This window comes from Solanum dulcamara, chromosome 9 (assembly GCF_947179165.1).
Source record: "Solanum dulcamara chromosome 9, daSolDulc1.2, whole genome shotgun sequence".
In the NCBI taxonomy this organism is placed as follows: Eukaryota; Viridiplantae; Streptophyta; class Magnoliopsida; order Solanales; family Solanaceae; genus Solanum; species Solanum dulcamara.
Genome location: NC_077245.1, coordinates 12959183 through 12981493, shown reverse-complemented (window position 1 = coordinate 12981493; position 22311 = coordinate 12959183). Strand labels below are relative to the sequence as shown.

Below are 22311 nucleotides of genomic sequence, written 5' to 3'. Positions count from 1 at the left end.
TATTCATATGTTTTTTCATCGATTTTCTTTTGAAGTTCAATTTTTACCGCCCATTGCTACTCTTAGCTATAGGTTTTGGCCAAATAGATTTATATGTTAAAAGCAGAGATCAATCATTTAATTGAGCCAACAATTGAAACAGAGGAAGTAATAAACCAAAAATAAGACCAGCTAATTCAAGCTTTTATACTGTTAATTCTAAACTAGCATGGATCAATTATATGTATCTTTTGGTATTCAATCCCTCTATTCAGGCTAATTTCTTTCGATTATTAAATAATTTGTCAAAAATAAGACCAGCTAATAATTGTGCAATTCACTTAGTTATTGAATTAGTGCAATCAAATTAGTGTGTAATATAGTTAGCATAGTCACCTAGAAATCTATCGCTAAGTGATTAATTTTCAAATATATGGTCAAGATTTCTAGCGATAGATTTCTAGCTAGAAATCTAGCTAATATACCTCAGGTCACATACATGACTCAAAAATGAAAACCCTGCTATCTTGGACTGTTGACACCCAATTTTGATCAACCATAACTACTTTTTGGATTGCTATCTTAGTAAATAGACATTTTTTAAAATTATTTCTTTATTAAATAAATAAATATTTAGTTTTACCCCAATAAGTCGTATATTTTGACATTCGTAGTTTATAACATTTTTGCTATTTATTAATATTATAACTATTTATTTTTATTTTTAAAAAAATAACGAGTTTCATACACGTTCGAATATTTTTACTTGTCTATTTAGTATATATTATATATGAGGTATTTTCTTTATATAAAAAATATTACTTAACTAACTTTATTTTATAATTTACTTAATCATATTAATATATACATATTACATATCTATTTTAATACGTCGTATGTACATATGTATATAAAAGGTTATTACTTAAGTTTGTTATATATTTTTGTTAATATATATATTACACATCTATTTTAGTACGTATTATATACATACGTACATTATATATATATATATATATATATATATACATACATTTACATAGTATATACATAAGTATTTACTTTATATATAAAAATTATAAATTGATAAAGTTTATGATTTTTACTTATTCAATATGTGTATTATGTTATTAATTAGATGACAATATATTTAATTTTTCCTCCATTTTATTTTAAGCATAGCCCTTTAAATTCAATTTATTAAAATTCTAATGAAATAACTTCCGATTAATTATAACTTTAGCCTATTCAAATTTAGTGTGGTCTATTTTTTAAATCTCAATTTCAATCTCATCCGTTCATTTAATTGATCAAACGACATTCATTTTTATCCTTTTCACGCCCTAAATCTAAACTAATGTTTTTTTTTTCTCTAATCATCTTCTCAAAAGAAGAAGAGATCCGACGTCCCTCACTCTCTCTTCTCTCAATCTCCCTTCTCCTCCGCGCCTCTTTAGCCGGAAAACAGCAAACCAAACGACCCCAGCACTGCAACCAGCAGCCCCTCACGCTGCTTCTCCTTCGAGCAGCGAAGGCGCGCAACGAGACGCTGCAACCGGCAGCAACAGCTGCAACTGGCAGCAACCAACGCCGTCGTCTCCCTCGCTTGCCAGCAGCCATCGACGAACAGCACCGGCAGCCATCGACGAACAACAGCAGCAGCCGCACCAACCAGCAGCTCAGCATCAACCAGCAACACGAGTAATGCCTTTCTTTTCTCATGTTCGAGTTTTGCATTAAGCCTCGTATATGTGATTGTATATACACACATATAATTATTATGATCTTCACAATTTATTTGTGTTTTCAAGCACGTTAATTAGCTAATCCAGAGGCTTACTTGAGATTGTATATGCTATCTGCTCGTTTATCTATTTTGTTTGACAATATATCTAATTAGGATGAATATATTTTCTCTAGTCTAAGACCTATCCTAATAGTAAATTCAATGTCTCTTGAATATTAAGTAGGGACTATAGGCACGCTTTAGGACGTTGATTTTTATTATTTCTTTTAGATCGTTTTAGGATTATAATTATAAATAAATCTAGGAGGGATAGGGGTAGATAGACCCTTCGAAAATGATGGAAGTCGATCCGAGCAGAAAAACGATAAAAATCATATTTTGTCTTTCGATTAATAAGTTGTGCAGATTCGAAGAATATGAGTACATAAATATTTTTTATCCTGTCTACTTTAAATATTTTTGTTTGATATATATTTGGGGTAGTTTAATGTTTTAAAAGAAAAACTTAAATGATTTCTTTTAGGCATCACTAATTTACTCTTATTTAATTAGTCGATGATATTTATTTATCCTGTATTAATTCTAACATTAATTATTTAGTTTAACTTAATTAAATCCCTAGAAGAGAGACCATTTTTTTTATGATCGTTTGTTTCATTTAAATAATTTATTTAAATTATCCCTCCTTTATTTTACCATTTTCAGACCAGATCTATTTCTCCTTTAAAGTATCCTGAATGTTTTAAATTTTATATTCCTTTCAAATTATTTAATGTTTCAATTATTGTTAAAACACATTTTCCCAAATTATTTAATTTGTTACTCCATCTGTCCCAATTTATGTGGCGTTGATTGAAATCAAGTGTCGACCAATTTTTTAAATATATTTTAAAAATATTTTAAGTTATTAATTGTTGTGATTTATATGTATTTTTTAAATCTATAACTGAGTATATTAAGTTGTTAATTATTGTAATATACAATATTTTTAACGTATTTTTCAAACATATAACATATTAAAAAGAAAAGTAAACAAATAAATTGAAACGAAAAGAATACTAAAGTGGGTCCCATGCCTTTGGTTACAAGCATAAGCTCAAACGAACACATCCTTCAGAAGTTGTGTGCTTGTAACCCCTTATATATAATAAAACTAGACATCTTTTATATAATCGATTTTAAGTGGATCGGATCAAGTATGAATCGAATTTAAAATGGGTTGGGTCCAAGTATTGATTTTAATTTTTTAAATTATTTTTTTCTTAAAATTTTAGAATTTTCACGTCATTAAATAGGTGACGAGAATTATAGTTTATTTAAAATGATTATGAAAGCTTACCGATCAAGTTGGATGACCATAAAAGCTAATTAAGCAAAGTTAAATAACTTTTGGAAGATAATATAAAATCAAGTGAAAAGCTCAAATTTTAGGTATTAAGCTATGTTGTACTTAACTGTACATAGTTGAAAAGCATAGTGAAGGCAAAAATGAGCCTTGAATTTATTCACATTCATGTTCTCACTCCTAGCTCTTTGTTCAAGTTTAAACCCACTTTATTTTGTGGTACTGGAAATTCGATTTCACTTGTTTGTGGAATAGGACTGTATCTTTACTCTTCTTCGTATTGAAGGTTTCAATTTGGCTTCAAACATTTATTTTAGTTGATTAAAATCCTCTTAGCACCTTGAGTTTGTTAAAAGCGTCACGTTTCTTTTTCCTTTTGTTTCAGTTCATTGTATCTATCAGAGGAATCTAATTATTAGACATTGAGGTGATCTTGAATTTGCTGAAAGTTTCAAAGTTTTCCTTTGTGGCTTTTAGTTGTTATTTGTCTTTTTTGCTTGAAAGGAAAAGTTTCATTAACTTGTAGTAACCAGTTAGAATTGAATACTGCAGAAGAAGAGAGAAATAGTTGTGAATTTGTGGTTAAACTAGTTAACTTGTAGGGGAGAAGTTTGGGATATAGAGAATCCCTAATTTATGGTTTAGAAAAAATTATTGAGTAATTGAATGAAATAGACCTGACTAGAGAGGAATGGATATAGAAGATTTCATAGTCAATCTATAACTAGTATTAGATTGAGCCATAGTTGATTGATATTGGTTGGTTGAGTGAGAGGTTGTTCTTGGAGAAATCTCAAGTTTATCATAATTTATGTATCTGAATTTATATGCAAACAGGAACAGAAAGTGGAGGATTCGGGGCTATGAGAAAAGAAGGTTCTTTTGGGACTGGTTAAGAGGAGCTGAGGGTGCAACAGTGAGAGGGATTTTCGGTTATGGCAAGGGTTGAGAAGAAAAGAATGATGATCTTATTAATACAAGGAAAAATAATTGTTTTTTCCTATAAGAGTTTCTCTTAGCTCGTTTTCATTGCTCTAACTAACAGTAAATGAGACGTTATATGTAGTACAAAATCCTATTTGCATGATGCATAGTTATATGGCTACTGTAATCTTAGTCTGTGTATGGTCGTTAAATGTTAAAAATGTTAAATTTTTATGCGTTCCTCTTTCGTTATTGCAGTTTTACATGTTTACAAATAGCCAAAGGCAAGAAGAGCGCACCGGAAAATATGGGACTCCAAGGGTGCAGTACCTTCAGGTTAATCCTGCAACTCATTATATTGATCACCTGATGCTATGAAATAAAGAACACTGGAATTGCAAAACGTTATGTTGATACTGAGTAAAACATTGTGCATAACAATTCCTTTATTAGCATAGATCTTGTTTGCATGTTTGCCCAATCAGTTCTTTGATTCTTGTTTCAGGAATTGGTGAATCAGTTTCAGAATGCATCTGCTGAAGGTATGCTTAGAGATTTATTTAACTGATTTGCTCTGTATCTACCAAACTTGGATCGCTGAAATGAGACAAAATGTACCATCAGAATATCATATTGACCTTCTTGTTTAGTCAGGTGCAATATCTTTATCAGGGAGTTCATAGGTGTTTTCCAGCTTACAATGATGTTTCTATTAACATAAGAACAAGGTAGCATTAATACTGTCCAGTCACTAGGAAACTGTGTTCATATTTGTAATTTAGGGCGATTTATTGCGGATTTTGAGTTTTCAAGCAAGATGTTGAACGACAAAGCAACTGTTACTCTGACCAACAGATATATGTTAGCTGTGGCAACTTGACGTACATTTGTCCCCTAAAAAAATTTATAGGATAACTGCCTAATTACTAAGATGTCTGTCCTATCATTAGCCACTCACAGAGCAATCAGTAATACTAATAGAATCTGTTAGTCTGATATTTTTGTGGCTGTTAAGTGGAAAGTTAATAACGCTTGTCAAGATTATAGCATATGTGGTAAGCCAATTGATCTTTTCTTTTTGATAACCGTGGTGTCTGTGCCAACTTTCGCGTACCTCCTCTAATTCCACGGGATATCTACAACCTCCCACGAATAACATGTATCAAGTAACTCTGTCCGCCAAGGCTAAAACAGATAGGAAGACATACCCTAATGTTTTTTGTCTCTGTTGAGAATTGAACTTGAGACCTCATGGTGCTCAACCTACGTCATTGACCACTAAGCCACACGCTTGGGTGCATATGGTAGCCAATTGATTAACTACAATCTGCTTTCGTTTTTCGCTTCTTGTTTTGGCATCTATATGGTCTGATACATTCTTGTTATTACAGAGACAAAAGAGAAGATTGTTGCTAATTTGGCGAACTTTGCATATGATCCTTTCAACTTTACCTTTTTGCGCCAGGTCAGGAATCTTCTAATGAGTAGTTTAATTTTGATATTCAATCATCTTTTTCTCTTCTGGTTGCCTCAACTTGTCTTGTAATATTAAACAGCTTAATGTTATAGAACTTTTTCTCGACTGTTTAACTGAGCCTAGTGAGAAGCTTGTGGAATTTGGGATTGGAGGAATCTGCAATGCTTGTGCTGGTAAAGATCAAAGCTTTTGGAATTTATGTTGATTCCCATGATTTGGAGTTTGTTTTGTTGGTTCTGCTTCGAATCACATTAGACTTCCTGTGATCTTCTCCAAAAAGTTAACTCAGTAAGCGTTTGTGCTTGCAGATCCAGCTAATGCTGCTCTTGTCACTCAAAATGATGGTATCCCTCTCGTCATCCAGTGTTTGTCAAGTCCTGTTAGGAACACGGTAAGGACATAAACAAACATTTCCTGGTCTTCTTGGTTATTGAGTGCTTGTTGTTCACTCGTTAAAATTGCACATATACGTAGTGAGAAACTCGAAACTAACAATTGTTAATTGAACTGTTGAGTACCATTGATCCATCAATCTTGTCGATAACTTTGATAAGAATTTTCCAGGCATCAGACATATCACCTCTTATAGAACTTGATTTTTGTTTGGCATCATACGAACTTCTGTTACTTTAGGCTGCATCCAGAATAAATGATGTTATTTCCCTATTCTGGAATTAGCTGTTTTGCACAGGAAGACTTTCAAATTTTACTAATTTCGTTGCTCAGTCTCAAACTGGTTTACACTTTGGTGGTCAGTTTTACTTGTCAAGGTCTAATGTAAATAACTCATGGACATCCTCTTTTAAGCATTTACAGAATATGAATGTTGCTCTCCCCCTATTTATTCGAACAATCAAAAATGATATCTGTTTGCATATGCACATAGAGCACGCAGGGGGGGGGGGGAATCTAGGGAACTAAATTTAATCTATATGTTTATACAGTAGATGTTGAATTCCGCTGGGCTTAATTATGTGTTTTTACATATTCGTTTCTAAACACCCCACACCCCCGTGAAAAATGATTGCTCTGCCACTAGTATGTGCATGGATTTCACACAAATGAACTTCAAACTGTGCAGGTGAATTATGCTCTAGGAACTTTGTATTATCTATGCAATGCATCAAACAAGGAAGAGATCTTAAAGCCTGAAGTAATTGATGCAATCAAGAGTTATGCAGCTGCAGTTGGAGTTGGTACAAGCTTCAGTAATTTGGCTCAGGCTTTCTTAGATAAACATGTTCCCCAGCTTAATTAAAATGGAGGAAACAAAAGATACTGTTGTAAAATCATTACTACATTTTCTATTCCTACTTATTTAATATGCTTTATTTGAACTGATTATCTATCGAAAACAACCTCTTAGTAAGGCTGTATACACTTCACCCTCTGGTATGTTGTTGAAAGTCTGGTGTCAATTACTTATCTCATTCATTATATTTTCAAAGTTATGAAGTCCACAAAATATGTGATGTAGATGATGAAGAGCCATGCCAAGCCAGTGGGAGATAGAAACAAAACAGTTAATAAAGAGAACAAATAATGAGTTTCGAAAAGAACAGAAATTAGCATAAAGACGAGAATCACATTATCTTAGAGCCAGCCACTAATCCCATGTATCATTCTCCTCATTCCACGTGTCATCCTACATTTCCTCTGACATCAGATCAGATAGCCCCCTTCAGTTGGTATTAAAAAAAATATATCTTTTTTTCTTTTTTAAATTTTTTATATATTTAAATCAATTAAAGTACATTCGAAAAGTATTATTGAGTTCAAATAAATTTGATAATTATCAAAAGGTGCACCTGCTCCTGTTTAGAATGAGAGCTCAATTATAAGAAGAACAAAATTGAATACTACTAATATCTAAATCCTTGCGCAGATATAGAGGAGTAAAATATAAGGATAAGCGATTGAAGTCACGATCTGTAACCAGCCAGTGGGAGGATAGAAACAAATTAAACAGAGAAGAAAAACAAATAGTAGTAAATTAGTAATGAGTTACAGAAATGACGAATTGGATCACGCTTTATCTTAGTGCCAACCACTGATCCCATGCATCACTCTCCTCTTACCACGTGTCTTCCTATGACATTAGATCAGATCAGATAGCCCCATCTCTTTTTTCTTTTTATTTTTTAAATTTAAAAAGTATAGTAACACTTAACACTTATATATATGAGCATTGAGCACTGCGTGCCCAAATTTCTTACGTATTAATAAAATAAAAATTAAGAAGCGTGATGGATCACGCTGCGGATGCACACCGGACGGATTTGATGACCATAACAAGGTTTGTGTTGAATGAGCAGACGAAGCATCCTGAATCCCGTGGTGACTTCAGTATTTTGCTTAGTCACATTGTTCTTGGATGCAAGTTCGTATGCACTGCTGTTAACAAGGTTTTTTTTTTTTCTCTTTCTTTTGGGATGGTTGATTATTTTAATTTCTCTGTTTTGTCATATGGTTGTTGAGAAAGGTGGCGTAGAGTGTGTGTGTGTGTGTGTTTTTCATTTGTTGAAGAGGGTGGCGCTTCTGCATGTTTCTCAATCCAATTGATTGGAAAAAGGTGGCGCCTACTGATAACCGAATCAGGTTGATAATTAATCATGAGCTCTTAGATTCAAATTACCACAAATGACAAATATATTTGTTTAAAACCTTTGGTGGAAAGGGATATGGGTTAAATGAGTATTATCATTAAAAAAAAAAGGCATGACATGCCAACCACTGCATTTGTGGTGCCTTTTACCAAGATTCTGAGTGAAAAGAAGCTACTGATTGATGATTTTGTTGATAAAAGAACATAGAAGTGACTTTAGTAGGTTATTTTCATACTTGAATGACCCATTCAAGGAATTGCCTTGATTAATTTTGGTTTATCATTCATTCATGGCTACCTGATTTTTCAGGTTAAGTCGATGTATCTGACCAGAACAGCTATATTTCATACATCATGTTGACTCCAATTGGGCATTAATAACAAAAATGAGTAAATCTAACAATATTTTTTTGAAATATGTATCAAATTTATTTGCCTTATAGCAGCCAATTTAGTGGAGGAATATCAATTCTTCCTCCTCTCTTCTCTCTGCTATAGTGCAAGAAAATAACTTGACTGCAGCTACTAATGGATAGAGCTCAGTAGTTGTTTCTAACTAATGTTTCATTATTACAAAAATGAACAAGGCAGGGGAAGCTTCACTAGAATAAGTCTATTTTTTTTTGTATATTTCACGTGTGTATTCTACCTTGTTTCGTTTTCCCCTTTACTCCTATATTGATATATTTACACATCGATACATCTTTCCAGGCAGGTCTGGCGAAACTCCTAGGACTTGCTGGTGAGACTAATGTGCAGGCAAGTTCATGAAGATGCTGCTCTTATAGTAATAAAACTTTCAATCCGTTTCAGCTTTGGAATTACTCTGGTTTTGATTCTTAATTGTAGGGAGAAGATCAAAAGAAACTCGATGTTCTCTCAAATGAAGTGTTTATCAAGGCTTTGGTTAGCAGTGGCCGAACAGTAAGACTCGAGACATTCATTTTATTAGCGCACATTGTGAAAATATGAAGTGATTTTAATCTAAAAGATGTCAAATTATGTAGTGCATTCTTGTCTCTGAAGAAGACGAAGAGGCCACATTTGTGGAGCCAGCTAACCGTGGAAAGTGAGTGCTATTGTTCGATCTCTCTAGTTTGACATTTATCATTATGTTTTGAGCACTAATTACTAATCCATTAATGCAATTTTAATGACAGATACTGTGTAGTTTTTGATCCTCTGGATGGATCATCGAACATCGATTGTGGTGTTTCTATTGGAACGGTATGATTCTAGTTTGGGAAATATTTATGTTGTTGTAATTACTTGGCTATCAACCACTATATCCTTTTTCATGTCACAGTGAATAATACTCTCATTTATCTAGATCTTTGGGATTTACATGATCAAAGACGGTCATGAACCAACACTAGATGATGTCTTGCAACCTGGGATGAACATGTTAGCTGCTGGTTACTGCATGTATGGAAGTTCTTGTACGGTATGCGGCTCACATTTTAGTTTAATATACTCTGAAGTATTTTGAAATTTTGCATGGGCATACAAACAAAATATGATATTATGATCTTAATTCTTTTAAGACAATGCTTAGTTGGAAATACAAGTAATAAGATTTTCCGAGCTCCATTATTTGCAGCTAGTTTTGAGCACTGGATCTGGAGTTAATGGTTTTACCCTTGATCCCTCTCTTGGCGAGTTCATCCTAACTCATCCTGACATCAAGGTAATTCCGTTACCTAGCTCCTTATATAGCCTAAGAACATAGAACTTCTTGTTGACTCATAGTCTTGATCATTACTTCATTACTCAAGATTTTCTTAGAACTTAAGTTGATAAATGGATGGGAAAATGTTCTAATCAATTTTTAGACAAGTTAATGCTATCAAGATAACCTTAGATATTTATTAATCTTAAGCGTGTTTAAATGGTCTACTGGCTTCTCTCGGTTGCAGACTTGAATGGTTTAACATAAGATTGGTTTAGCATTTCCTATTAGATTTCGGGTTAACACAGTTTTCGTTTTGCTTTTACTCGCAGATTCCTAAGAAAGGGAAGATCTATTCAGTAAATGAAGGAAATGCCAAGAACTGGGACAGTCCAACATCCAAGTACGCTTATTGGAAAACAATAGCTACTAATTTTGTTTCCGATGTTCATGATGTCCTACCATTCTTTTAATTTCAGATATGTGCAGAGCTGCAAGTACCCCACTGATGGTTCTTCACCAAAATCTTTGAGATATATTGGAAGGTAATTGAATTTTTTGTAGATGCTTAGATTGCTCGGTTTATGTTGTTGCCGTGTCTTGTATGATCCGATTCACCAACCTGCAATCTAAATCCATATAATCATGACGGAATTTCTGCTCCTTGACAATACTAAGCAGTAATGTCAACTTCATGAAAGAAATTTAAGATGTGATGTAAAGTTGAAACTCTGTACATATGTAAAATTGGTTGAAGAGTTTGGATCTACATTTATTACTTTTTGGGGCATGGGGCAATACGGGATATCAAGCTTCCTGTGTGTCCTCCTTCTAAGAGATAAAGTCACGTGGCCCTTCAAGATAGATGCTTCCATCATCTATAGTTTTTAACTTAATATGTATTTGTGTCTGGTCATTTCCAACTGATAACTACAATTTTAGGAATCTTTACTTGATCCTAGAATTCTTATAAGCCAACTGTGGTTAAAATATTCAAATGTTAAAAGGTTTATATTACATCTGCAGACGGGGTTAAATTTAGATTTTTTTTGTTGGATTTCTTATTAAACGAATCCTTCTATTTGATCGCACGTGCAAAGAGCTTATTGGATTCTTGTAAAGCGATATTGGGACTGATGTTGCTTCAATTTCAATTTGTTTTTCCTTGTGATTTCCCTATGTCTTTGGATTTGTTAGCGTTGTATGGAATAGCTTTTGTTACCACGGAAACAAGAGTGAATGGACATATTGTTAATTTGCAGTATGGTTGCTGATGTTCATCGTACATTACTCTATGGAGGAATCTTCTTGTACCCCGGTGATAAGAAAAGCCCCAACGGGAAGCTGAGGTAAGTTATGCACATTTTCAGAGTGACTCAAGTATTTCCTTAGCAACAACTTTCTGAAACCCTTGCAAATGAAATATATGAAACAGGGTTCTCTATGAAGTATTTCCCATGTCATTTCTGATGGAACAAGCTGGAGGCCAAGCATTTACTGGGAAGCAACGGGTACGATTTCTGAGAATTCTCTCTCAGTCAAAGTATAACGATACAAGAGTGTGACACACATAGTACTGTTATTATGCAGGCACTTGACCTAGTTCCAGAGAAGATACACGAACGCTCTCCTATATTTCTTGGTAGTTATGATGATGTTGAGGAGATCAAAAAGCTTTATGCTGCTGAAGAGAAAAACTGATGGATGTGTGTATATACTCCATGCAATCACTTCACTACCCTTGCTGGTGCATTTAACAATTTTCTCAAATTAGAGCAAGTTGTTGGATGATGACTACATTGTCTACTGTTTATGTTGTACAATAGCTGCTGTAACGCGATAATACGTGCACATTACTGGCTTGTTCTAATTTTTTTTGCTTGAAGTATCTATTTCTCATCAACAATAAAAGGTTGAATAGAGAAGTTCTGACTTATTAGTTATTATTTTTCATTTTAAATCAAAGTTCTTTTGTAATATCATCCATTTAGAATTCAAGTTAATTTTTTCTGCTAGTTGATTTCTGGTTTTCATAGCATTGTTTTCCTTCATAGGTTGTTTACTAACTTCTATATATGATATCACTGGTGTACTTCTTGTGAACATTCTTGAAAATGGAACTGAAAGATGATAGTCATCCAAATAGTTGGAGTTTTGAATAGTCACAACTTTTAGTAATTGATCATTTAAGTATTTAACCTTGTTTTGTTTTGTTTTGTTTTATTAAAAGTTATTCAATTTTGCTTAGTTAACTTTTATGGTCATTCAATTTTGCCTAATTACTTTCATGGGCATTCTAGGCAGAAATATGAATTTTCGATATCTATTTAATGATGTGAACTCTAGATTTTTAGGAAAAAAGTATTTTAAAAAATAAAATTAATATTTAGATTGAATTAGGACTCAATCTATCCTAAACCACACTCAATTCTTAATCCAATTCTCTTAAAATGGATAGGCTATATAAGAGATGTCTTAATAACTAACATTCGAGTAAAAGGAATATGATAGTTAAATATTAGCAAGAACGTCTCTAATGATATCAAGTTAACATAAAATGAGAATTAGATTTACAAGTTAACATAAAATGAGAATTAGATTTACAATTAACTATTTGTAAATACTTTATAGATTTTTTGATATAAAATGCATGGTTTCAGCAAATGAGTTATCCATTTATATATTTGAGTGTAGAAGTCTTAACTTGAGAATATAAGTTTAGATATATCTAGATTTTGATGTGATTAGAATTACAAGATCGTTTATTGAGTCAACCATCAAGAGAATTTGCACCCTGTACTTCAAAAAAAAAAAATTGTTATGTGAAATAAAATTAAAATAGAACTGTGTCTTATGTTGTTGGTTCAATACCTCATGTCACTTTTATCTGAAACAAACAATTGAAAATTAATGAAACAAAACTATTGAAAATTAATGAAACAAAGGACAATGGGTAAATCTAGACAACAATATTGAAGGGGAGAAGAATGTTGATGCAACAGGTTGAAATGACCAAAAAAATGTAGAGGATTGTCATTAGCGGTAAATTCTGAAATACATGATCTTTTAAAAAGATCACATGTTAAAAAATCACAAAAAAAAATATTAGACTAGACAATCTTATAATTATTCTTAATTATAAAATTATTTTGAGAGTTAGCCGTTTCGAATTTTAGAATTTCATACTTCACTTTAAACTTGCTTTTATTATTATTTTTCTAAAACTCTAATTTATAACTTAGTATGAAAACATGTGTTATTTTCATATTTATAACATACAAATTTAATATTCTTATAAGAAATAGAACATTTAGTTTCACAATAAATATCTATAAGCAATATCTATTTATAGTGAAAAAGTATTCTTTCAAATCAACAAAATGTTAGTTATTTGTTTCAATATACTATCTTGGTTCTTGCTATAAACAAACTTTAATACAAATACAAAAAATTGGGAGAATTAAGTTAACATTCCTAAAATTATTGGAAAATATCTAAAAACTTGAAAATTTTAACAAACAACTTCAAAACTTGGATATGAGATTTAAAACAATACTCCTGACATATGGAAAATAATTTATATTTGCTTTTCTTTCACCTATTAAATCTCAATTAATGTCCTTAAAGTTAATTTTCGAATTTAAAATATTTCTCCTCCGTCTATTAGACCCCAATTACGATCAATACATAGATTACAACATAAATACATACAATATTATTTCTTATTCAACCACCTATTTATTTGATCATATCTTATTTATCGTTTTCTCTAGCTCGTTTAATTTGTTTCCACTAGTGCATCATAGCATTTTCAAAATTATTTGCAATTGTTTATAATAAGATGCTCATACAAAAAAAAAAGTAATGCAAGATTTATTTATTTGTTTGTTTATTTTTCTCATATATTTTAGCACTAAATTTGTCTCAATTTGTGTGATATAGATGAAATTTAGAGAGACAATAAAAAAATTTATATGTTTTTTTGAAATATTTAAAATTCTTAATTATTGTGATTTATAATAATTTTTACGTCATTTTCAAATGATGTATGTTACTTTCACCGTTTCAATTTATGTGGTGTAGATAAAATTTGGAGAGCCAACCAAATTTTTTATATGATTTTTTAACTATTTTAAATTATTAATTATTATAATTTAGAGTACTTTTTACGTAATTTTCAAACAATATTTGTTACTCCATCTGTCCCAATTTATGTGGCGTTGATTGAAATCAAGTGTCGATCAATTTTTTAAATATGTTTTAAAAATATTTTAAGTTGTTAATTGTTGTGATTTATATGTATTTTTTAAATCTATAACTGAGTATATTAAGTTGTTAATTATTGTAATAGACTATATTTTTAACGTATTTTTCAAACATATAACATATTAAAAAGAAAAGTAAACGAATAAATTGAAACGAAAAGAATACTAAAGTGGGCCCCATGCCTTTGGTTACAAGCATATAGCTCAAACAGACACGTCGTCCAGAAGTTGTGTGCTTGTAACCCCTTATATATAAGAAAACTAGGCATCTTTTATATAATCGATTTTAAGTGGGTCGGATCAAGTATGAGACGAATTTAAAATGGGTTGAGTTCAAGTATTGATTTTAATTTTTTAAATTATTTTTTCTTAAAATTTTAGAATTGTCACGTCATTAAATAGGTGCCGAGAATTATAGTTTATTTAAAATGATTATGAAAGCTTACTGACCAAGTTGAATGACCATAAAAGCTAATTAAGCAAAGTTAAATAACTTTTGGAAGATAATATAAAATTAAGTGACTTTGATAATCAATTAAAATTGATTGATCATTTCAATTCCACAATTTATATGGCGCATAGTCATAAAGCTTATGAAAACACCCAAATACACATATGATTGGCTTGCCGATTTATGCAGGAAATTAATTTTTGCCAACAAAATTTTCACAGTGAGTTTAAAATTAAGTTTAGACATAATTAAAACATATTTTTTAAAAGATAGACCAAAATGTTCAGCACTTCAACCCAAATTTGAGATGGAAGAGAAAATTGAAAAAAGTAAAGATCAAAAAGTAATTAGAATTTTGTGGTGTTTTTTTTAATTTTTATTCTTATTTTGGCTTTGCTATTTTGCTTGTGACCATGCGGGCATGAAATCTGAAGACAAATACCATTTGAATTTAAAAACTCAAAAAATAAAATTAAAGGATAGTTATATCAAAGTTGTATATACATAAAAATATTCTTTTCTTTTTCCTGAAGCATAAATGTAGAAAAATAAATCATGAGCACTTGAGCAGCAATGTCTGTAATATTGTTCAATGACACTAGATACTTGCCACGTTGCACTAAAATATGTAAGGCTACAAACTTTAAGTATATTTTTTTAATTTTATTTACAATTTATGAAACTAAAATTGAAAATGAAATTGTATTTGATTATACGATGCTAATGATAAACAAAAACATCGAAGACAAGTGAAGGAACGAAGAAAGAAGCTAAGTTAGCGATTACGATTATTAATACAATAAATTTTGAGTACTTATATACATAGCTCGAGGATAAATACGATAATAAAAAGTTGTATATGCTTGTCAATGCAAAAGAAATAATGACCATAACTAGGATCAAGTAAAATGCATTAAAGATAAAAAATAAAAAAAATTGATAGAAGACACACATTAAATAAAAATAACAGATTTTCTTCCTTAAAACTCTTAAACAATTTTAAGAGGAAAACAAAAATATTATGCTGGAGCAGTTTGATATACGATGCTCACGATATCCATGTGCTTCAACTTACAAAATAGTGAAGTTTAGATACTTCCAATTAAATAAAAATGTTGTTCTCCAATGATCTTTAGTTATACGAGTTCACCTCATTAAGAATTAGAACTTCCCTAAATCCTAATATGAAAGACACAAATTATTGATTGCAATTTCACCTTGTCCTTGTGTAAACGAGAAAAATTCCACAAGTAAGATTTGATGGTGATAGAATGTAAGTAGATTTTATCATTATCTTATTAAGGTGGAGATGCTGTTTTTGAAAAAATCGCAGCTCAAGTGCAACAAATTTGGTATAAAGAAGAAAAAGACAATGAAGAGAATCGAAACAAGAAACAGTGCAAAAATAGCCAAAACAACAATAAAATTATATGATAATCGAAATGCCATAAACAACATACTAGGATGAATTATTATTAAAAGAAGCAATAATAAACAATGGTAAAAATTAAAAAAAATAAGAACTAAAGTAATAGAACCAGTACCAACACAAACACCAGCCACCTAAAACAAAACGACACTACACCACCTACTATCCATATATTCTAGTAAACTTTACCTAAATCCCATAATGGAAAAGTCTAATTACTATACATCCCTCATTGTATCGAAATTATCCGATATCCCCTTTTTTTTCAACTTTTCTGATACATTAGTTTTGTATCTGATACATCAATTATCTAATGAGTAATTAATGAAGATCATCTATTTATGGATAATATCTTAATATAAGGGATGATTGGTTCTTTAAATCAATTACTAATCTAATTAATGGGATTAATTTGGTTAAAAAAATAACGGTTGTGAAGTTGAAGATTCAAGCCAAAAAAACAGAGCATAAATTCAAACCAACTTCGATTTCAATTTTTTTTCAGTTTTGGTGATACATAAGTTATGTATCTGATACATCAATTGTTAAAAAAATCAATTGTTATGTCCATGAAGATTCAAGCCAAAAAACAGAGCGTCGTCTCGAATGGAAAAAACAGAGCATCAATTCATACCGAATTTGATTTCAGTTATTTTTTCACTTTTGCTGATAAATAAGTTATGTATCTGATACATAACTTTAGCTATAGAATAGTTAATGCACATCAGCTATTTATGGATAAAAGATTGGCTCTTTATATTAATTACTGATCTATTAAAGAAGGCGACAGTTATGTACGTGAATTTTAAAAATTAATTTATCGGAATCATTAAATATTGAGAAATGAGAATCTGATACATGTGCATGATGTATCATAATAAATAAAACTTGATTCATGTATCAGAATTCACAAAATGTGACACTTATGAATATTATACTCGATACAAGTTTGATACAGTAGAAATATAAAACATAAACTTTGATTTTATATTCGATTTTGACACCAGAGAAAAACATAGTAAATCTGATGTATGGAATATTAAAACATATTAAATCTGATACATTACACTTTATGTATCAGATACATTAAAAGAATCAGAATCACCTAAAATGTTTACTATAAAAAAAAACTACTGGACATCAATCAGTTCTCCTTGGTTTGGAGAGATGTCTCTCCTAGTTTTTTTTGGATCGTCGTTATCGCTAACATAACCATTCATGGCCTTCTGACAACAATATCTCCACCTATTGATGATTCAAAATCATCAAGAAAATTAGCCCTATATGCCGTTCCGAATCTCAATGGGTGGGACGGGATCTTCTTGATGACGTATTTCATTCCCTGTGTTGACATGAAAATAGTTAAATACAACTTGAACTTTATACATAAATACGATGTATCATATGCATTAAAATATCTGATGCATGAGATGAGAATCTGATACATACAGAAGATGTATCAGAAACAATTATATATTATATTCTGATACATAAATGTAGAAGTATCAGAATCATTAAAACTTGAAACATCAAAAAATGGTACTTACACATGATTTATCAGAAATAGTAAATCTCCAAAAAATTGCATTTGAAAAAAATATTATGTATCTGATACATAAATATATATGTATCAGAATCATTAAAACTTGAAAATAATAAATACTGAGACTTAAAGATGATGTATCAGAAATAATAATTCTCAAAAAATTACATATGAAACAGACATTATGTATCTGATACATAAATGTAGATGTATCAGAATCATTAAACTTGAAATAACAGAAACTGGGACTTAAACATAATGTATCAGAAATAGTAAATCTCAAATAGTTGCATTTGAAAAAGACATTATGTATCTGATACATAAATGATATGTATCAGCTTCGTTAAAACTTGAAACAACATAAAATGACACTTAAACATGATGTATCAGAAATAGAAAATCTCCAAAAAAATACATTTGAAAAAAGACATTATGTATCTGATACATAAATGTATATGTATCAGAATCATTAAAAATTAAAACAACAGAAACTGACACTTAAACATGATGTATCAGAAATAGAAAATCTCCAAAAAAATACATTTGAAAATGACATTATGTATCTGATACATAAATGTATATGTATCAGAATCATTAAAAATTAAAACAACAGAAACTGACACTTAAACATGATGTATCAGAAATATAAAATCTCCAAAAAAAATTCCTTTTAAAAATACATTATGAATCTGATACATAAATGATATGTATCGGAATCATTAAAACCTTCACAAAATTTTTATTCTAAAATAAAAAACTTAATTGAACACATACCTTTGGGAGATTAGGGCGTGTTGTAACCCCTTCAATCTTGTTGTCTATTTCTTTGGGTGCATGTTTAACTGTAGCTTTCGACTTTAATTTCTCACGTAGCTTATTCATCACTGTTGGATCGTTACGATGTTTGGATCTAACTTCGTCGTAACCTTCCCAAGACGAATCAGAACCAGGAGAAACAAGAATTCGTTGATTTTTAGTGGACTGTTTGAGACCATGAACGGATTTCATTGAAGGTATGAGAAACAAAAACAGAAAGATTTACAGAAGAAAACAAATGATAAAAATTTAGAAGATTTTTCAAAGATTTTCAGAAGAAATCAAAATATACAACTTTTAGGAGAAATCAGATTGAATGAGGATGAAGTAAAATTCCATATAAGGAAAGATTGAAATATACCTTATTTGGAACCTTGAAATTGATTAACAGTTGAAGAGTAACAAATTAACTAGAGCAAATTAGGGCAAGAATAAAGGAATAGGCGGATGTATTAGAGAGGTATAGAGAGAGAAAGGAAAAAGAGGGAATTTGGAAATTTTTTGGTGTATATGGAAATAAAAGTAAATATATTAGGGGAATATGTGTAAAAAGGGTAATTTTACCTATATTCTAATACGTGTTCTCCACGCCCTTCTATCTAGGGTCATGGCCTCGATGACTTGAAACAACGTCATCTTATGTCTGTTCACCCTCCCAATACTTCTTCAGCCTTATACCCACTATAGTCAATCTCTCATATTTTTTTTATTGATGCGTCTATGCATCTCCTCTTCATCTGTTTAAATTATTTCTATCTCGCTTTCTCATCTTGTCCACCACAGATGCCACACCACCAAATATCTACCATTGTGTGAAATTGTGAAATTACAAAGTACTAGTATACATACCCGCGTGTTGCGCGGTTAATTGATGAAAATAAATCAATATATAAGCTTAGTTTATTGTTTGAATTTGAAAATAATAAATTTTAGCATAATTTTTTTAAAAAATTATTTAAAATCATAAATAAACTCACACAATCCATGTTATCTTCTTGTTATAATACTGAAGATATAAAAATAATAAAATAATCGCTAGATTAAAAAATAAAATGTAGCTAAAAAGTCCTATGATTATGATAATGTTAAGCATTAAATTAAATAGTTTTAATCATTTCAATACTAAATTGTAGGCATGCTATTCAAATTTTCAAAGTTTGTCTTTCAATTTTTCTAAAAATCATACATCAATTATATGATATTTCTTTTTTAAAAAATCAAATAATTATATGGTATTTTAGTAATATACAATTGTTATAGTTGAATAATATTTTTATAAATTTATTTTTAAATCTATTTCAGATAACACATTGAACGGATAATGATATACAAAAAACATAATATGATAATGTTTAATTTTTATTGCAATGAAAAATCATAAAGAAAATAGTCAAAATTTGTCACGATCCAACCCACCGAACCATACAGATATCCACTACATACCCTAAGTAGGAGAACCCTTAACCATTCTAGAAAAATATTGTGGAAGTTAAAATCAAAGACTTGAACAATTTAACCAAAATTTCTAAGGAAAACTATATTTAATCTGGCTTATACAAGGTTATACAAAACCCCCAAAGATGCTGGTCTAAACAGGTACAAGAGCTACTAAAAGTAGAATTAAATTAAAGACCAATGACCCAGCTTCCACCAAGAGAAGGGAAAAAATAGAAGCTGCTGGAGGATCGTCTTTGTCATCACCTAAGAGACATAACTGATCCTGCAACCAGACTATGCCAACTGACATAGTAAGAGTAGTATCAATACAAACAACACGTACTGGTAGGCATCATCATTCAATCTGCTACCTATCCCATAATATATGAATAGAAAAATAAGAGATATCATGATAATTAAACTTTATCATATTGTTCATCCCAACCAAATAAGTACACTCTTTACTCCCACCTTAAGGTGTTCCCCACTCTAAATTTCAGAGTTCCACAACCATTCTAGTTACAATTTGATAACCATGGGTTTAAACCCACCATCCCACTGTTCATTTACTAACAGTCCTCACCTAACAACCTTAACCACTCAATGATTTCACCCACCTATCACTAATTCTAGTCTAACTGTCTTACAGCATAATGCATATCCCTCTCACAACCACACTCTTCCAACTCACCCGAGTTATAGGTAGCCACTATCCCTGTCCTAGTTATTCATGGACATCACAATGGCACTCTGGCAACTAAAAATCACAATTTCTACGTGTACAATTATAGAATATGATTATACCATATAGATCACATTCAGGACTAATAGGGCCTACTCTCTTATCCACAAATTAGTTTGTTTCAAGATCATTACCCCTAATAACCAATACCCCTCAAGTCAAGTTTCGTTTATAGGTCCTTAGTCTAGGGATCGTTTACCACTAACCTTATTAGTTCGTAGAAGAACAGATATCACCAAGTCCAACCACATTCAGTAATATCACAACTCAATAGTTTCCACATGCCATAGCTTCACACAAGGGTCCTCTCACGGAACCTACAAACAATCAACTTTATGTCGGAATGTGACACTCGATCCAAATATGTGTCAGAATGTGACACTCGATCTAATTAGGTATCGAAATGTGACACCCGATCCAAATATGTGTCAGAACATGACACCCGATCCAAGCCTACCACAATCATAATCACATTAGTATTTACAGTATTGATATCGCCAAGAACAGGTTCATCACCAAAAACAAGCCAGCAAGTGATCATTTCATACATAATCTAGCATGTTTTCTTATTCATATACACACATGCATATGATGAAGCAATTTAACAAGTATATGAACACATACGGAAAACTAGACCATCACCTACACTACTAAACCTTTAAGGTTTATCAACAATCTCTACTTAGTTTATAGTCCTGTATACAACATTATGCCCGTTATCAAATAACCATCTATATGCAATAATGTCACCACTAAAACACTTTCCCAAATCATTACAACACCTTTTTACCAGGTCACATTCGAATCAGACACCCACACGACCAAAATTCTACATGTGACCCATGACCCATAGTGTAGTTATATGATTTCTCATTAAATTCCTTTTTACACTACGAAGTAGGTATAGACGTACTACTTAAAAAAGAGAAGCCTAGCCTACCCGGGCGCCAAACAATCCGTGGAGAGATAGTGCTATTGAAATCATTGATCCTCAACGTTCTACGGTAAGACCAGATTAAATTTCACTGGTTAAATCCTTTCGAATGCTGAGATTGCCTTCCCTCTTCTCCCAGGTCAAGAGCAGCCTATTTAGAGGGTTTTGCAGAAACCCTCGCCTCTAACGTCCACTTGGGAGAAGAGGAGAAAATAAGAAAATTCACGACTTAAGTTCTGTCCCATGACTTCCCGCTCTAGCGACCTTATTCCCACTCTGGCAGCGCCGCCCCGACGGGACCATCGCGCTCTGGTGGGGTGGTGGGACCCGGTTAATCCAAATTCTTATGAATTTCTTTTTAATGATGATTAATGATGGCTTAGATCTTTATAATAGATACCAATTTATCCTTCGTTCATCCCCGAACAACACACGAGAAAAAGGTACGAACTTGTTGGGGCACATTTAAAATATGCGTTATTGCTCAGGGCATAAGGAAAAAGCTCACGCTCTCTAAATCACGGGCAAATGAAATTACCTCGAGGACACACTCAATAAGGATTATTTAAAAGAAGTGGACTTACTTTTTAAAACACACTACCCTGCCTCATCCCACTCTGGCAGGAATACACCCACTGGAACGGTGCCGTTGGAGCAGAAATCCTACTGCTCTGGCAAGTGATCATTTCATACATAATCTAGCATGTTTCCTTATTCATATACACACATGCATATCATGAAGAAATTTAACAAATATATGAACACATACGGGAAATTAGACCATCACCTACACTACTAAACCTTTAAGGTTTATCAACAATCTCTACTTAATTTATAGTCCTATATACAACATTATGCTTGTTATCAAATAACCATCTATATGCAATAATGTCACCGCTAAAACACTTTTCCAAATCATTACAACACCTTTTTACCAGGTCACATTCG

At 31.5% G+C, this 22311-nt stretch overlaps 2 protein-coding genes across 5 annotated transcripts; both read left to right on the top strand.

Moving 5' to 3' along the window:
• The first annotated feature begins 1346 nt into the window (after positions 1 to 1346).
• Positions 1347 to 6841, top strand: LOC129904281 (uncharacterized). Of its 3 annotated transcripts, none has more exons than XM_055979821.1 (7): positions 1347 to 1680; positions 4254 to 4331; positions 4501 to 4537; positions 5387 to 5460; positions 5552 to 5645; positions 5781 to 5863; positions 6554 to 6841. In XM_055979821.1, the coding sequence occupies exons 2-7, from the start codon at positions 4260 to 4262 to the stop codon at positions 6728 to 6730; spliced, it is 537 nt and encodes a 178-aa protein (XP_055835796.1). In that variant the 5' UTR covers positions 1347 to 1680; positions 4254 to 4259; the 3' UTR covers positions 6731 to 6841. The 3 variants fall into 3 exon arrangements, with proteins under 3 accessions (XP_055835796.1, XP_055835794.1, XP_055835795.1); XM_055979819.1 differs by lacking the exon at positions 1347 to 1680 and adding an exon at positions 3160 to 3290; XM_055979820.1 differs by lacking the exon at positions 1347 to 1680 and adding an exon at positions 3177 to 3357.
• Positions 6842 to 7638: 797 nt separating this feature from the next.
• Positions 7639 to 11766, top strand: LOC129904123 (fructose-1,6-bisphosphatase, cytosolic). Of its 2 annotated transcripts, none has more exons than XM_055979657.1 (12): positions 7639 to 7877; positions 8789 to 8836; positions 8927 to 9001; positions 9085 to 9146; positions 9238 to 9304; positions 9408 to 9521; positions 9678 to 9764; positions 10079 to 10149; positions 10226 to 10291; positions 11009 to 11095; positions 11182 to 11257; positions 11337 to 11766. In XM_055979657.1, exons 1-12 carry the CDS (start codon positions 7719 to 7721, stop codon positions 11445 to 11447), a joined length of 1023 nt encoding a protein of 340 aa, XP_055835632.1. In that variant the 5' UTR covers positions 7639 to 7718; the 3' UTR covers positions 11448 to 11766. The 2 variants fall into 2 exon arrangements, with proteins under 2 accessions (XP_055835632.1, XP_055835633.1); XM_055979658.1 differs by having other exon boundaries at positions 8789 to 8840; positions 8931 to 9001.
• The last annotated feature ends 10545 nt before the right edge of the window (positions 11767 to 22311 follow it).

Bases quoted from the DNA above. Each gene is read 5' to 3' on its own strand.
- LOC129904281 (XM_055979819.1), top strand. From the start codon at position 3,240: ATGTTCTCACTCCTAGCTCTTTGTTCAAGTTTAAACCCACTTTATTTT. The intron at 4,332-4,500 runs GTTAATCCTGCA...TTCTTGTTTCAG, and splicing joins CAAGGGTGCAGTACCTTCAG to GAATTGGTGAATCAGTTTCA. The intron at 5,646-5,780 runs GTAAAGATCAAA...TTGTGCTTGCAG, and splicing joins AATCTGCAATGCTTGTGCTG to ATCCAGCTAATGCTGCTCTT.
- LOC129904123 (XM_055979657.1), top strand. From the start codon at position 7,719: ATGGATCACGCTGCGGATGCACACCGGACGGATTTGATGACCATAACA. The intron at 9,147-9,237 runs GTGAGTGCTATT...TTTTAATGACAG, and splicing joins GAGCCAGCTAACCGTGGAAA to ATACTGTGTAGTTTTTGATC. The intron at 11,096-11,181 runs GTAAGTTATGCA...TATATGAAACAG, and splicing joins AGCCCCAACGGGAAGCTGAG to GGTTCTCTATGAAGTATTTC.